We start from the raw sequence: 16,771 nt of genomic DNA on the forward strand, positions 1-16,771 counted from the left end.
TGCCTATCATGAGGGAAATTCAAGCTAAGTCTGCAGCCCACTAACTAGTTCAGGGGTCGGCAAACTAAGGCCCACGGGCAGGATCAGGCCCAATTGCCTTCAGGATCCGGCCTGTGGACTGTCCATGGATCGGCGTGGGAATTCTGTTCATTCGGGCTGCGCCATTTCTTTCCCTGCGCCATTCCTCCCCCCCCCCACACACACCATGGTGGCGCCTCCTCCCTCCCTCCTCCTGGCTTCTCCCTGCCCTGCCTAGAGGAGGAAGGGGGCTGGGCTGAGCTGGCTGAGCACCATTTTAAGCAGCCCCTCTCCGGAGCCAGCCCTTTCGCGCTGCTCATTCTTCCCTCCGCCATTGCCGCCCTGGTGCTCCTGTGGACTAGACAGAAGCTCTTAACCACTACACTCTTAACCACTACACCACACTGGCTCTCAAGAGATAGGAGCGGATGAGCTTGCTCTGCCTACCCACGAGAAGCAGCAGCGGTGGTGGCAGTGGTAGTGGTGGTGGCAGCCCCAGGGAATGTAAGCGCAGTGGCTGGGGTTGGGGGGAGAGGAGGACTACTTGCCCCCCTCACCTCTTCTTCCAGCTCTCCACCCCCGGTGCTGCTTCTCTGGCCCGCCACAAGACCTGAGGGACAGTGGACTGGCCCTCGGCTTTAAAAATTTTGCCAACCCCTGAACTAGATCATAAAATTGTAGAGTCATCTAGTCCAATCCTCCACGATGCAGGAATCACAGCTGAAGAATCCCATACAGATGGCCATCCAACCTCTGTTTAAAAACTTCCAGTGAAGGAGAGTCCGCCATTTTGAGGTAGTCTGTTCCCCTGTCAAGCAGCTCTTACCATTAAAAGCGTCTTCCTATTGTTTAGTCGGAATCTCCAATGAATCCATTGGTTTGGGTCTTCCCCTCTGGGGCAGCAGAAAACAAGGCATGTACAAACACCTGCATTTTCTACAACCAACTCTGCTCATGAAGATCACAGAACAAACAGAAAAAGACGAGGGAAGAAGCACTTCATTCCCACCAAGGCACACCACAAATAAGGACCAAACATCTTCACCTTGATCTGGTGTGCCCCTTCAATTATACCAAATTTGCTCCCTCGTGCTTGATTCCTTCCATCTGTTGCTCCTGTAGCCGGATGGAGGCAGGGGTGGTTTTTTATGTATATATATATAGATATATAGATTTCCCATGATATAAAATGAGCTTCTTTGTTACTAAAATAACTCTCAGGATTCACAGCAACTGCTGAGGTCAGGCAGAGCCCAAACAGCCAGCAAGCAGCCAAGTCTGGTGTTCACACAAAGGAAAACTCACAGCTGTGATGAGAGTCACATGCACTTTGTCGCTGGATATAAGGCTGAAGCTATTTGTATTTTCCAAAAGGATGCTCTATTGGACACCTGTTAAAACTGGCCAGCCTTTCCCAACCTGTTGTTGTTGTTGTTTAGTCGTTTAGTCGTGTCCGACTCTTCGTGACCCCATGGACCAGAGCACGCCAGGCACTCCTGTCTTCCACTGCCTCCCGCAGTTTGGTCAAACTCATGCTGGTAGCTTTGAGAACACTATCCAACCATCTCGTCCTCTGTCGTCCCCTTCTCCTTGTGCCCTCCATCTTTCCCAACATTAGGGTCTTTTCCAGGGAGTCTTCTCTTCTCATGAGGTGGCCAAAGTATTGGAGCCTCAGCTTCAAGATCTGTCCTTCCAGTGAGCACTCAGGGCTGATTTCCCACAGAATGGAGAGGTTTGATCTTCTTGAAGTCCATGGGACTCTCAAGAGTCTCCTCCAGCACCATAATTCAAAAGCATCAATTCTTCGGCAATCAGCCTTCTTGATGGTCCAGCTCTCACTTCCATACATCACTACTGGGAAAACCATAGCTTTAACTATACGGACCTTTGTTGGCAAGGTGATGTCTCTGCTTCTTAAGATGCTGTCTAGGTTTGTCATTGCTTTTCTCCCAACCTAGTGCTCTCCAATTATTTTTGAATGACAACTCCCATCAGCCCCAGACAACATAGCCATGGTTGATGGAAGATACAGGCCAAAACAGCTTAGAGGGCACTAGGTTGGGGAAGTCTGTAAGTAGAGGATTGCTTTCTGAGAATGAATGCTGGAGAACTATCAGTCGCTGCTTGGGGAAATTGGGGTGGGAAGAATCCCCAAACTAATTGCCCATGGGGACAAGGTACTCAGGAATCTCAGAGCCACTTCTTAGGAGATAATTTGGTGCTCAGAAACAAGTTATGAAATTCGTGCATGCACTACTACAGGAATGGAAAGCCTTTGGCCCTCCAGATGATGCCGAACTACAACTCCCATCAGTACTAGTAAGCACGGGCCATGGCTAGGGGTGATGGGAGTTGTAGTACAGCAACATCTGGAGGGCCATTCATGGTCACTTCAGAATGGAAGCTAAAGGAAGTAAAAATATATCATACGTGGGGGTCCTGAAAGGCACTGAGCCCTGTGAGGAGAAATGGTGGCATTACTGTATTTTTGTTTTGGGGGGTTGCAAATAACTTTGGCTGGTGCTCCTTCTTTTTAAGTAAGAAGCAGTGTATAAATTTAATCAACCTAAACCAAGCCCAGTGCTACACATTGCTGCAAATGTATAACCTGAGGCATCTTTATATAAACTACATGGCAGCAGCAGGATTGCCAACTTAAGAAAAATAAATGGTACTGCTCTTGGGAGTTTAGCAGCAGCCTGACAAGCAAATAAAACTGAATAAAATAAGTCAATGAATGCTGCGCTCCCATGCACTAAGGCGAAAACCCTCTTTATCACAGTTTAACTTGCTTCTGTGCATTGATGCAGAAGCTGAGGCTGAAAGGGGTTTCCCCCGTCATGAGATAAATAGCTTCACTTGTTCTCTGCCATTAAAGGTACAGGTGTGGTACTGGACAAAATGGAGGGCTGAACCAGCTACACCTTCCATGGACTGCACTTGTTTAGGCCCCTGGCTCCACCTTCCATTTGGCCCCACCAGAGCAGCCGCCACTAATTGTCAGGAGCTCAGCCTACACTCAAGTGGGACCCTGGTAGAGACTGGCATTCAAAAGCTTTCTTCAAAAGCTTTCTTCTGCCCGAACATCACAGCGACCAATGCCAACCAACAACAGCACACTTAGGGATCTGCAGAGTTTGTGCAGCTGCGTAACAGACCTCAGCGACTCAGCATGTTGGCTAATCTACTTTATTTACATATAAGCACACACGGAGCACTGCAACATGGCTCCCTCTCTCTCTAGCATCAGACAGCAAAGAGAAAAAGAACAAAGGACAATAGTCCCACTTCACGGAACACAGTAACACAAACATCCTGTTTCCGTCACTTCCCACTCAGTGGAGTCAAAACATACACCATCATGTGATAAACAACATCCCATGACTGCAATAACGGAGCAGGAATTCTAACATCGATCACTTGGAAACAGAAGCCATGGAAGCAAAGGAAGCATCTCAGTCAGTACCACCCTCCTCCTCATATCACGTTGGACCACAGTTCCCAGCATCCCTTACCATTGGCAAAGTTGGCTGGGATGAGTGTGGTTGTAGACCTGCAACTTTGAGGGACCCAAAGTGGAAGAACGCTGCTCTAGAAAGGCCCCTTGTCACTCGGTGCTACGGAACTTGCCTTGCAAGAAAAATGTCCCACATTCAATCCATGGCATCACCAGGTAGGGCTGAGAGAGACGCATGGGGGCTAATGCCAGTCTGTGTCAACAGTACTGAGCTGGAGGTATTTTAATAAATAAAAGTCTTAGCAGACCACAAGCTGAACATGAATCAACAGTGTGATGCAGCAGCAAAAAAAGGCTAATGCTATTCTAGGCTACATCAACTTGGAAACCAAGCATGATGAGGAATGGTTGAAGGAGTACGTTTAGTCTGGAAAAGAGGAGACTGAGAGATGTGATCTTCAAATATCTTTTAAAAAATCATTTTTATGACGTCTCCTAAAATATTCCAAAACATCTATCGTCATATACAATCCCCCCCAAACCCCCCACAAAATACAGTGGTACCTCTGATTAAGAACTTAATTTGTTCTGGAGGTCCGTTCTTAACCTGAAACTGTTCTTAACCTGAGGTACCACTTTAGCTAATGGGGCCTCCCGCTGCCGCCGCTGCGCAATTTCTGTTCTCATCCTGAAGCAAAGTTCTTAACCCGAGGTACTATTTCTGGGTTAGCGGAGTCGGTAACCTGAAGCATCTGTAACCTGAAGTGTCTGTAACCCGAGGTACCACTATCTAAGGGGCTGCCACATGGATGATAGTGCAAGCTTGTTTTCTCCTGCTCCGGAGAGTAGAACCCGAATCAATTGCTTCGAGTTAGAAGAAAGGCGGTTTCAACTAAACATCAGGAAGGCCTTCCTGGCATTAAGCTGTTCAATAGTAGAATGGACTCCACTTGGAGGTTTTTAAGCAGAGGTTGGCTGGCCATCTCTCACGGATGCTTTAGTGAGATTCCTGGATTGCAGGCAGTCAGACTAGACAATCCTCGAGGTCCCTTTCAACGTTACAATTTTATGATTCTATGATCAGGTATATAGCAGTTTCCTATGTGGTTGCTGACTGGTTATTTTGATCCCCCATGTACCACTCCTCCCCCCAAAAAATACAGGAAATAACTGCACACCTTTTCATGGAAAGATGGCGTCAAATTATTTCCTGCGTCAACAACAGCCTCCAACGTTTTATCAGTAAAGCTGTAAAAATGTAGTTCAGGCTTAAGGCAGAAGGGTGGGGTGGAGAATGAACAAAAGAGAAAGGGAGTGAAGACACCAATGCAGGAACACATAGAATCATAGAATAATAGAGTTGGAAGAGACCACAAGGGCCATCGAGTCCAACCCCCTGCCAAGCAGGAAACACCATCAGAGCACTCCTGACATATGGTTGTCAAGCCTCTGCTTAAAGACCTCCAAAGAAGGAGACTCCACCACACTCCTTGGCAGCAAATTCCACTGTCAAACAGCTCTTACTGTCAGGAACTTCTTCCTAATGTTTAGGTGGAATCTTCTTTCTTGTAGTTTGGATCCATTGCTCCGTGTCCGCTTCTCTGGAGCAGCAGAAAACAACCTTTCTCCCTCCTCTATGTGACATCCTTTTATATATTTGAACATGGCTATCATATCACCCCTTAACCTCCTCTTCTCCAGGCTAAACATGCCCAGCTCCCTTAGCCGTTCCTCATAAGGCATCGTTTCCAGGCCTTTGACCATTTTGGTTGCCCTCCTCTGGACACGTTCCAGTTTGTCAGTGTCCTTCTTGAACTGTGGTGTCCAGAACTGGACACAGTACTCCAGGTGAGGTCTGACCAGAGCAGAATACAGTGGCACTATTACTTCCCTTGATCTAGATGCTATACTCCTATTGATGCAGCCCAGAATTGCACGAGAAAAGATAACTTCTGCTCCACACAAAATATGCAATTTATCCAGCACGATGCATTTCAAGTTATCCCCAAACCACCTTTAAAATAGGTCATCCTGAGGTTCAGCTTCTCAGAACCAAATTAGATGTGGCATTAACTGCGTTGTTAACAGGTAAATAGGTTTTTGTTTGGACAACAAAATCCTAAGAGAGGGGCTTCGGGGGGGGGGCACACCAGGACCACAGTACATAGGAAGAGGAGGACCAACCCTTATCTCCCCAGCCACACTCCCAACTAAATCCCCAACCCTTCACCGCTACTTGGAAGATTCTCCCATTGCCACCAGTGGGAGCAAATAGGACCTCCAGTTGCAAAGGGGAGGGGATTTTTGCTGGGTTCGTCCTTGTGTAGAGAAGAATTAAGCTTACTAGCTGTAAGCTAGCAACTGAATTGTTCATATCATGGAATAAAGTGGCAGTATATGAAAATGAACATTATTTTCCATTTCACTGTACCGTACGTATGTTAGCATTTCACTCCTCCGTTGCTGGATATGCGATTGTTACATCACATGTCTGTGTTTACTTTCCTGGCTTGGAAAGTCTGAGAATGGAAGTCAGTCTTATCTCTTCCGCTGTACTGTACTTTTGTACTGTTTTCTTTCTCTCTCTCTCTCTCTCTTGGAGGAGAAGGGAGAGGACGCCATGGTTGTTTTGTCCTGTATATATTGCTTTATCAATTACTTTGAATGCACACACCAAAGCTCCACTTAGTTTCTGCTATACTCTGCTGAGTGAGCGTGCACATAGTCTTCTGATATGTGTCACTGGTGCATGTCGGGACTGAAGATTTACGGATGCCCCTGGCTGCACGGCATCAGGAAGATGCCCGGAGAGGTTTGTCTCATTTCGGGGGCTGCGTGTGCCCCTCAGGTGTATTCCAACAAGGTGTTGTTCCATTTCAAAAAATAAAATTTTATTTTATGGTTTACTATTATTTGTATTTTGAATTAGGGGGCACCAAAATATTTTAAGTGTTTAGGAGCTCTAAAGGTCTTAATCTGGCCTTCCCATGGGCATCTGATTGGCCGCGGTGAGGACAGGATGTTGGACACGATGCCTGGCCTGATCCTGCTGGCACTTCTTAAGTTTATGCATTGCAAGGACCAGATGGCCCTTGAGGTTTCTCCCAACTCAACAATACTATGGTTCTATGTTCCTAACAAATGACAAAACCTTGATGGCAGAAAGTGAAGAGGAATTAAAGAACCTTTTAATGAGGGTGAAAGAGGAGAGCGCAAAATATGGTCTGAAGCTCAACATCAAAAAAACGAAAATCATGGCCACTGGTCCCATCACCTCCTGGCAAATAGAAGGGGGGGAAATGGAGGCACTGAGAGATTTTACTTTCTTGGGCTCCATGATCACTGCAGATGGCGACAGCAGTCACGAAATTAAAAGACAACTGCTTCTTGGGTGAAAAGCATTGACAAACCTAGACAGCATCTTAAAAAGCAGAGACATCACCTTGCCAACAAAGGTCCGTATAGTTAAAGCTATGGTTTTCCCAGTAGTGATGTATGGAAGTGAGAGCTGGACCATAAAGAAGGCTGATCACCAAAGAATTGATGCTTTTGAACTATGGTGCTGGAGGAGACTCTTGAGAGTCCCATGGACTGCAAGAAGATCAAACCTCTCCATTCTGAAGGAAATCAGCCCTGAGTGCTCACTGGAAGGACAGATCGTGAAGCTGAGGCTCCAATACTTTGGCCACCTCATGACTCCCTGGAAAAGACCTTGATGTTGGGAAAGATGGAGGGCACAAGGAGAAGGGGATGACAGAGGACGAGACGGTTGGACAGTGTTCTTGAAGCTACCAGCATGAGTTTGACCAAACTGCGAGAGGCAGTGGAAGACAGAAGTGCCTGGCGTGCTCTGGTTCATGGGGTCACGAAGAGTCGGACATGACTAAACGACTAAACAACAACAATGTTCCTAACTTCCATCAGCTGCAGCCAGCAGGGCTGATAGGACTACAACTCCCATCTTCAGTGGTGCTTATCCATCCTTGCTACCAACTTGCATCCTCTATCACAGCATTCTCCAACCTGGTTCCCTCAAGAGGTTTGGGGGCTACAAGTCCCATCAGTTGTAGGCAGCATCCAAAGAGTGCCATGCTGGAGATGGCAGAGAGACTGAGTCAGCATCACATCATTTTCAGGGGGGAAATAGGGGGATACAAGAAAAACAAAAGTATGCTGAGAAAGCTGGCAAAAATCCTCAAGCTGCCAGTGTTGCTACTTAGTCAGTGCAAGTAGGTCAAACAGGAGCAGGAGGGGAGGCAGACGACAGTATTAATATATTGCCTACATTTTCTATAAGCGCAGCCCCAAGTCTCGCATTACCCTCAAAGCAAGAGGCACTCACACATACACATCTCTAGGCAAAAGAGCAGCCCCAGGCACAACACGACCTAGAATTTTTTTAAAGGAAAATTTCTGTCCATTCCTTTGGCTAGGCAGAAAAAAAGGGTTAGAAGTTTCTGAAGTCTCCCCCGTCATTGGAATGTTATTAAAAACAACAACAACAAAATTGTATTTTGTTCACAAGTAGCAGACGCGCAATTAAGAAGCTCACAGTCTTTCCAGAAATACAAAATAGGAGTTCAGAATTCCAGCGACACATTTAGGCTTCTCTTCCCCAAGCATTGACTCCTACTACTGTAGTGCAATAAATGGTACAGACTGGGGAATCAGCCAGCCATCCTCTGAGAGGGAATGGCAAAGGCTTGCATCTCTCAAGGGACGGGCCATTTTTAGGTTGTGAGCCTGTGGCTAAGGATTGTCTCATTTTGATTGGACATAAGCTGCTCCAGGAGACTTCTTGGCTGAAGAACAGAAGTACAAATTATTCAAATGGAACGTCTTCGGCCCTGTATACCTGAAGGAGCGTCTCCACCCCCCATTGTTCAGCTCGGACACTGAGATCCAGCTCCGAGGGTCTTCTGGTGGTTCCCTCACTGCAAGAAGTGAGGTTACAGGGAACCAGGTAGAGGGCCTTCTCAGTATTAACGTCACCCTGTGGAACGCCCTCCTGTCAGATGTCAAGGAAATAAACAACTACAGTGGTATCTCGGGTTAAGAACTTAATTCGATCCAGAGGTCCGTTCTTAACCTGAAACTGTTCTCAACCTGAAGCATCACTTTAGTTATTGGGGCCTCCTGCTGCTGCCGCGCCGCCAGACCACGATTTCTGTTCTCATCATGAAGCAAAGTTCTTAACCCGAGGTACTATTTCTGGGTTAGCGGAGTCTGTAACCTGAAGTGTATGTAACCTGAAGCATATGTAACCCGAGGTACCACTGTATATGACTTTTAGAAGACATCTGAAGGCTTTAAATGGTACAGGGATTCTTTAAATGGTTGGTGTTTTATTGTGTTTTTAATATTTGTTGCAAGACACCCAGAGTAGCTGGGGCAACCCAGTCAAATGGGTGGCATATTACTACTACTACTACTACTGCTGCCGCTGCTGCTGCTTGTCCCAATGGACACCCTCCACCACTGCCTGCAGGGCTGTCAAACTATCACAGCCATGTCATGTGAGTTGGGACACTGCTATTGTGCCACTCATTCTTCGACCACTCACCAGGGACAAATCTACGCTCATGGCTTTTAACATTAAGAAAGGGTTTTGATAACCATATGGACACATGGTTTTACCATATGGACACTTTTAACATTCATAATGCATTATAAAAATGCGACACCACAGGGTGCTTCAGAGCAACCAGCAACTGGTAATAGGGAGACAGCATTTTGACGAAAGAAACAAAGGTAAAAAATAAATAAATGCTTTATTTTTACAAGTACACCCTGTGATGTTTTAGAACAATATAGCTAATACCGTTCTAATGACGTTAAACAGGTCTGTATAGATCCTGCCCGGGACTCAGGTAGGGCACACCTGGATATGATTCTGGTGTAGCACAATGCGGTTCCCTCCGTGTTGAATCTCACCTATTTCCTAAAGCCACCATGTTAGTTCACAGCAGACACACACTCTCAGGCTCATCCCCAGCAGGGGTGGGAGGGGCAGAAAATACTATCCTGCCTTACAGGGTTATTGTGAAGATTGCAAGAAGATGGTGCATGCAAACACCTCTGAGCAACAACGCCAACAACGTTCTAATTGGTAATGGGGTAAAAAAATGAACCAGCAAATTTGACAAAGGAAAATATAGGAGCATTCGTTTGTCACAGATGCCTAGAAAGCAAATACCAATAGCACAAATAGTAAAAGATATTCCTTACCAGCGTTAGGGTGAATGGGTGGCTTTCTACTGATGACACGCTGGGACAATGCAGAATGATGTACTGAAATGGCAAAGATGTCTCTTAGAGCTGCTGCTTCTAATATGCAGTAAGTCTTCCCCACTTCCCTCCAGAAACTCAGCCTCCCAATCAGGCTCCCCAAACCTGTTTGTTTTAGCTCTGCAGATTTTATTCCTCTGACCTCATTTGTAAATTGCTTTGTTGCAGCATAGTTCCTTTTAAGCATTCATACATAACGTGCCCGCTCCAATTGCTTTCTCTCAAGCTGTTGTCTTATTAGACGGCTGATGTTTCTAGCGGTATTTGGCACTGGAATTTGTGGGGTGGGTGTTTGCAACACGATTATCATTGGATTTTATTATCCAAACATGGGGCAAAAAAACAAAGGTCATCGCTGAGTCTATCAATACAAGAAGCCCAGTATAAACTGCTGCTATGGTGCAGCTAGGCTTAACAAAATTTATTCAGAGATATGATTTAAATGTTGGAAGTGCTCAGCCACAAATTTCCACCTGGTGGGATCACCACGTGGCATTTGATTTTTGGAGCAGGAGTATGGAATTGGCTCTGCTGATGTATTTGCATCAAGAAAGAGATATTCAACGGTGGAACAGTCTCCCTCAAGAGGTTGTGGACTCTCCTACCTTGGAGGTTTTCAAGCAGAGGTTGGATGGCCATCTGTCATGGATGCTTTAGCTGAGATTCCTGCACTTGGGGACATTGGGGTTCCTTCCAACTCTATGATATCGCTTTAAATGTATAGTGTAAATGGGTCCCAACCCAGCAAATACCAGTTGCTGGGAAGAGATAGCCTTCTTGCCTTGCCTGTTTTCTTCCCAGAAGCCCCTGGTTGGCACGCTCAGAAGCAGGGCATTAGCCGAGATGGACCCCTGGCCTGATCCAGTAGAGCTCTTATGCTCTTATACACTGTCTGCTTTCGGATCTTTGTTTTTACTGAGTTTGGCTCTCTCTGAGAACACATGGATTGGGTTTGCAGCCTAACCTTAATTCCAGATTCCACTCCTACTCCACTCTCCTGTATCTTCTCTGTTGCATATAATACTAAACCTCATGGACATCTAATGAAGATGAAGAAGGAGGAGGAGGAGTTTGGATTTGATATCCCGCTTTATCACTACCTGAAAGAGTCTCAAAGCAGCTAACATTCTCCTTTCCCTTCCTCCCCCACAACAAACACTCTGTGAGGTGAGTGAGGCTGAGAAACATCAGAGAAGTGTGACTAGCCCAAGGTCACCCAGCAGCTGCATGTGGAGGAGCGAGGAAGCAAACCCGGTTCACCAGATTACGAGTCTACCGCTCTTAACCACTACACTACACTGGTTCTCTCTGAAGGATTCAGGAGATGCAAAACGAAGTAATTTTTTCACACCGTGCAGTGCTAAACTATGGAACTTGCACCTCCAGGAAGCAATGACGGCCACCGACGTGGGTGGCTTTCAAAGGAGATTAGACAAATCCAAAGAGGATAAGGCAATCAATGTCTACTAACCATGATGGCCATTCTCTGCCTTCACAGTTGGAGGCAGCAACGCTTTGGAATACAGTTCCTGGAAGCCAGAGGAGGGGGAAATGCTTTCGAGTTCAGGTCCCACTTGCTGGTTTCCCAGAGGCATGTGAGAACATTGGCCTGACCTAGCAGGCTCTTCTTATGTTCAGGACACAAGAGTTCAGGGGCCAGGAATAGCATCCATTAGCTCACCTGTCCAGGTCTCGCTTTGAAGTCCTCCTTCACCATCCGCACCTCAAGGACATCGCAGGGGTGGCTGATGGCCGCAGTTATCGTGACAGGTTTGTTGCTGCTACAGATGTAGCGGTAAAGCCTTTCAGCACAGTACAAACACAACGGTCCAGAGATCCAGAGCCATGTCTGAAAAGTGGGGGACATGACAAAAGTCTTGTAAGCCAAAACACTGGCTAGTAAGCTGGTACAGTCACACCTCTTGTTACATTTGTTTCATGTTACGTTTTTTCATGTTACGTCCTGTGGCAACCAGGAAGTACCGGAAAGGGTTACTTCCAGGTTTCGCCACTCACACATGCTCAGACGCACAAAATGACATCATGTGCATGCGCAGAAACGGTGAATCGCAACCCACGCGTGTGCAGATGTGCCACTGCGGGTTGCGTTCCTTCCGTTCACAACCAGAGGTACTACTGTATTCAAACCCCAGACTCACTACTGTAGGCACAGAAGAAGCCACAAAATATCAGGATATGCCTCCATGGAGTCATAGATTTGAATCTGGGTCCACTCAGGCCTTCTCTGGCACTCTAAGCCCAACACTGCCATCACAGTAAAACGCTCCATCTTAGAAGAGGCATTGCCATCTCTTGCAGAGAAAATAGGGAAGTCCCCAGTTAGAATTGTGTTTAGCACTTGGAGTGGTTATAAATTGAAAATAAAACTTTAAAAAGTCTGCTAACAAAAGACATTTAGTCCAACAACCTTTAGTTTAACTGACAACCTTTCGTCAGCTGTTTTAATGCAGCAATCCCTGTTCACTGATTAAACGTTGCAGCAGACTTCTTTTAGCCAGATTGCCTCTGGCTTGTATGCCCCTTAGTCCCTCTGCTTTATCTTCCAAACCATCTCCTCAGACCTCAAACAGAACCACAAAGGCACACATGCGCAAGTTCGAAATCTTGGCCTAAATGACAATTTCTCCTTCCCTCAAACTTATCTGAAAACAGCTTTCTTCCCCCAAGAAGTTGGAATGTTTATGAACATTCTGTGTTTTCACATCAGCAAAGCCAGTTGGTTTATTCACCGCCACGAGCAAAATACAGCAAAAATGTTCATACAAACCTCGGGGAAATGGGCTTGAAATTTCGGTTCCTCGGTGCACACAAAGCTGCTTTGAAGAAATGGTTCCAGCTCCACCAACCCTCCAGGGAGAGGTTCCGGGGCATTTTCAGAAGGCAGCTTTTCAAAACCAGGCACAAATTGCCTGTCCTCCTGAATTGTTGCATTAGGGTTCAAACACCCCGGCGGGTGCTCCTTTAGATTAGTTTGGTATTTCAGAACTCCTCTAGAGAAATACAAAGAGAGAAACGTTTTGTTTTGTTCTCCTTTTAAAAATTTGAACTTTCCCCATCTAAAGTTCTGACGAGCAAAAAATAACTGATCAAAATGTACAACCTTGATCTTCATAAGCCATGCATATCTTGCAGTTTCCTGTGTGATCTTGATCCTCAGTACACTCTACACCTGTTCCCCCACTCCGCTGGCCTGGGCGGTGGAGGCAGCCTCCCTGCTGCCGCCACTCCCTCCTGCTCGGATCTTGGCCGCCTCAGCCAAAAGGAAGGGGCATTACCCAGAGGCGCCCGCAGCTTCAGATTGGCTGCAGGAGCTTCTTGCGGCCAATCCGAAGCCGCACCAGCATCGCAGAAGTCAGTCCCCGTGTGGCGAGGCCTCCGTGTCGCGCTAGTTTAGTGCGAGGACTGACCAAGTGGGCGGCAGGGTCCGCAAGGTTTGGAGGGCCGGGTTAATGAGCCCGGTGGGCCGCATCCGGGCCCCGGGCCTTAGTTTGCCGACCCCTGACCTAAGCCCTCAGCTCAGAAAATCAGCCATCAGCAGAAGCCACCTCAAAGCAGAGCTATATAATATCAATTCTTTAGGGAACAATCTTGTCCTTCTATTAATTTTATGGTTAGCGGCATATTATGCTTCAATGGGAGAGAAAGGAAGGGAAATAACCTGTCTTCTATTGAAACAAGGCCAATATTGGCCTTTGCAGAAATAATATGTCTGAGAGCCCTGGTCCTTTATTGGTTTCAGACTTGCATTTATATTTAAATGAAGGGGATTTGAAGACACAGTTAGGGATCAAAAGTAGGGGGAGGGCTATACAAGGAAATCCATTTCTGCCCACAAAACACACATGAATAGTTAAAAATAGTGAGGTGCCCAGATAAGGAATTTCTCTGGGTTCCCCTCTTTTTCCAATAGATGTTACTGCATATAATAATCAACACTCTTTATAGAAGAAGATGTGGAGCAACACTGGAGAAATGTAACAAACTACATCCTGTGTGATCCCTCTTAAGGAGGGAGGGGATAACTCAAAGGCAAACATTCTTCTGTTTGGCTTCTGTTTTGTACGATCAAATAAGTTTTCTAACTTTTGTTTTGTTGCAGTAAACACAATAAAAATAAAACAATGGAAAGGAAATAGCTGACTTAGGAAGGAAAATGAAAACCTTTTTCAGATACAGAAGTATATACACAAGACATACTCTTCTGAAAGGGACACGTTGCAGTGAATCATTCTACTAATGCCCTGATCCTCTGCCAAGATATACAATCTATTATTGCAAATTTAGAAGCACGCAAAGCACTTGACAGCAGAAGCAGTGCTACATTATTCATTTTTGTCACCAGCACTGACTTATGAGACTATACCTAAAAGTGCCAAAAATACAGTAGCTCTGCTTAGTGCTGGGCTGAAATCCCTCTCCTAATTTTGCATCCTCATTCACAAAATCAGGAGGGAGACATGGGGTCAAAACTCCTGGGTGCTCCTCCGGCTCCATGGCTTGCGGGTGCCATTTTGTTTCCCCCAGAATACCCGTGAGAACCAGGCTAAGTAATCATGGATATATTTTCTCTGTGGTGTGCTGTTAGTAGGATACTCTAGTTTGTGTACATTAATGGAATTGTGAGGAGGGGGCTTGGGATAGGAACCTAGGAAGCTGCCTTAAACCAAGCCAGACCAATGATCCATCTAGCTCACAATGGTCAGCAAACAAGGTTCTCTCCCAGGCTTGTTTGGAGTTGCCAAAGATTGAACCTGGAGCAGTCTGAATTCAAGACAGGTACTTTACCATTGAGCAATGGTCGAGAGCCAGTGTGGTGTAGTGGTTAAGAGCGGTAGTCTCCTAATCTGGGGAACCGGGTTCGCGTCTCCGCTCCTCCACCTGCAGCTGCTGGGTGACCTTGGGCCAGTCACACTTCTTTGAAGTCTCTCAGCCCCACTCACCTCACAGGGTGTTTGTTGTGGGGGAGGAAGGGAAAGGAGAATGTTAGCCGCTTTGAGACTCCTGAAGGGGAGTGAAAGGCGGGATATCAAATCCAAACTCTTCTTCTTCTTCTTCTTCTCTCCACAACCTTTGAAATGTAGGGACTCAGGTACACACATATTATCCAGGCCTTGTGAATGACTCGACTTGCAAAACGATTGAAGGAAAGCTCGGGTTTGTATTTAAGGATTTACGGACACATATTGGCTGTTGATCTCGAACACAGCAGCCACTCATATCACAGATCACCTCTAGCAAACAAGATTTGCTCCCCATTGAGCAGGCATGGAAGTTGGTCCTTGTGCTTTCAGGAATGGGATATTTCCATGTTATTTGATTTCCAGGAAAAGATCTCTTTGCAGCCTCCTTAACCTTGAAAATTGCAAGAGTAAAGAGACCAAATTTGGGGTGGTACAGTGGCATACAAATCCCAGGTTAAGTCATCAGACATCTGTAGGCAGGGCTTGGAATATCCACTGTCTGAAATCGTGGAGAGCTTTGACCAATGAGTGAAGACAACAAAAACACAAGAGGTTTAAAAAAACTAAAGGTAAAGGATCCCTGGACAATTAAGTCCAGTCAAAGGTGACTATGGGGTTGCGGCGCTCATCTCGCTTTCAGGCCGAGGGAGCCACCGTTTGTCTGCAGACAGCTTTCTGGATCATGTGGCCAGCATGACTAAACCGCATCTGGCGCAACGGGACACCATGACGGAAACCAGAGTGCACAGAAACACCGTTTACCTTCCTGCTGCAGTGGTACCTATTTATCTACTTGCGCTGGTGTGCTTTCAAACTGCTAGATTGGCAGAATCTGGGACAGAGCAACAGGAGCTCACCCCGTCTTGCGGAATAGAACTTGCGGAATAGAACCTTCTGATCGGCAAGCCCAAGAGGCTCAGTGGTTTAGACCACTGCGCCACCCACCGTCCCTAAGAACACAAGAAGAGCCTGCTGGATCTTTTTCAGTATTGTCTTCTCACAGTGAAGAAGCAGAGCACTCTCCCTTCCTGTGGCTTCTAGGAACTGGAGTTTGGAGGCATACTGCCTCCAACTGTGAAGCTACAGCATAGCCATCACGGCAAGCGGCCATTGGTAGCCCTCTCCTCCATGAATTTGTCTAACCTTCCAAGTTGGTGGCCATCACTGCCCCATGTGCGAGAGAGTCCCATAGTTTAACTACGTGCTATGTGAAGAAGTGGTACACTACTATTGCCAAGAATGTTGTTTTTGTTTCAAACACTGCAAATTTTGGACAAAGTGGACTGTTTCAAGAAGTGGCAGAGAGATATTTCCAGATTTGTCTGGCAGGGCAAGAAGCCCAGAATAAAATTCAAAATACTAACGGATGCAAAAGAAAGAGGTGGATTTGCCCTGCCAGACCTTAAACTTTACTATGAATCAGCCGCATTTTGCTGGCTGAGAGAATGGCTGCTTCTTGAAAACACAGACATTTTGGATTTAGAAGGTTTTAATAATGTATTTGGGTGGCATGCATATTTGTGGTATGATAAGGTCAAAGCACATAAAGCATTTAAAAACCATATTGTCAGGAAAGCATTGTTTAATGTCTGGACAAGATATAAGGATCTACTTGAAAATAAAACCCCAAGGTGGTTGTCACCGATGGAAGCGAAGGCTCACAAAAAGCTCAATATGGAGGCCAAATGGCCAAAATATTGGGAAATTCTGGAACAAGAGGGAGATAAATTGAAATCGCAGAGCTTTGAAAAACTAAAAAATAAAGTGCGAAATTGGCTTCATTATTATCAAATAATGGAGGCATACAATTTGGACAAGAAAATTGGCTTCCAGGTGGAAAAATCAAAACTGGAAACAGAACTGTTAGATCCTAAAGTTAAGAATTTGTCAAGAATTCAACTTGCTGTTGAAATGGAACACTCAAGATGAAACAGTGAAATCTGTTATGATTAAATGGGCACAAGATGTTGGACATAACATTATGATGGCTGACTGGGAACAGTTATGGACCACAGGTATGAAGTTC

General features: G+C 46.0%; 1 protein-coding gene across 3 annotated transcripts in view; it reads right to left on the minus strand.

Annotated features, from left to right (window-relative positions):
• Positions 1-16,771, minus strand: part of NOX4 (NADPH oxidase 4) — a 93,353-nt gene that overhangs the window by 48,037 nt on the left and 28,545 nt on the right. For all 3 annotated transcript variants that reach the window (XM_081002150.1, XM_081002149.1, XM_081002148.1), the window contains exons 9-11: positions 12,552-12,774; positions 11,445-11,612; positions 9,704-9,766 (exon numbers count right to left, since the gene is read on the minus strand). In XM_081002150.1, the coding sequence (XP_080858276.1) occupies positions 9,704-9,766; positions 11,445-11,612; positions 12,552-12,774 (454 nt within the window). The remainder of the gene's footprint in view (positions 1-9,703; positions 9,767-11,444; positions 11,613-12,551; positions 12,775-16,771) is intronic.

This window comes from Podarcis pityusensis (genome assembly GCF_964106645.2).
Source record: "Podarcis pityusensis genome assembly, chromosome: 4".
NCBI lineage: Eukaryota > Metazoa > Chordata > Lepidosauria > Squamata > Lacertidae > Podarcis > Podarcis pityusensis.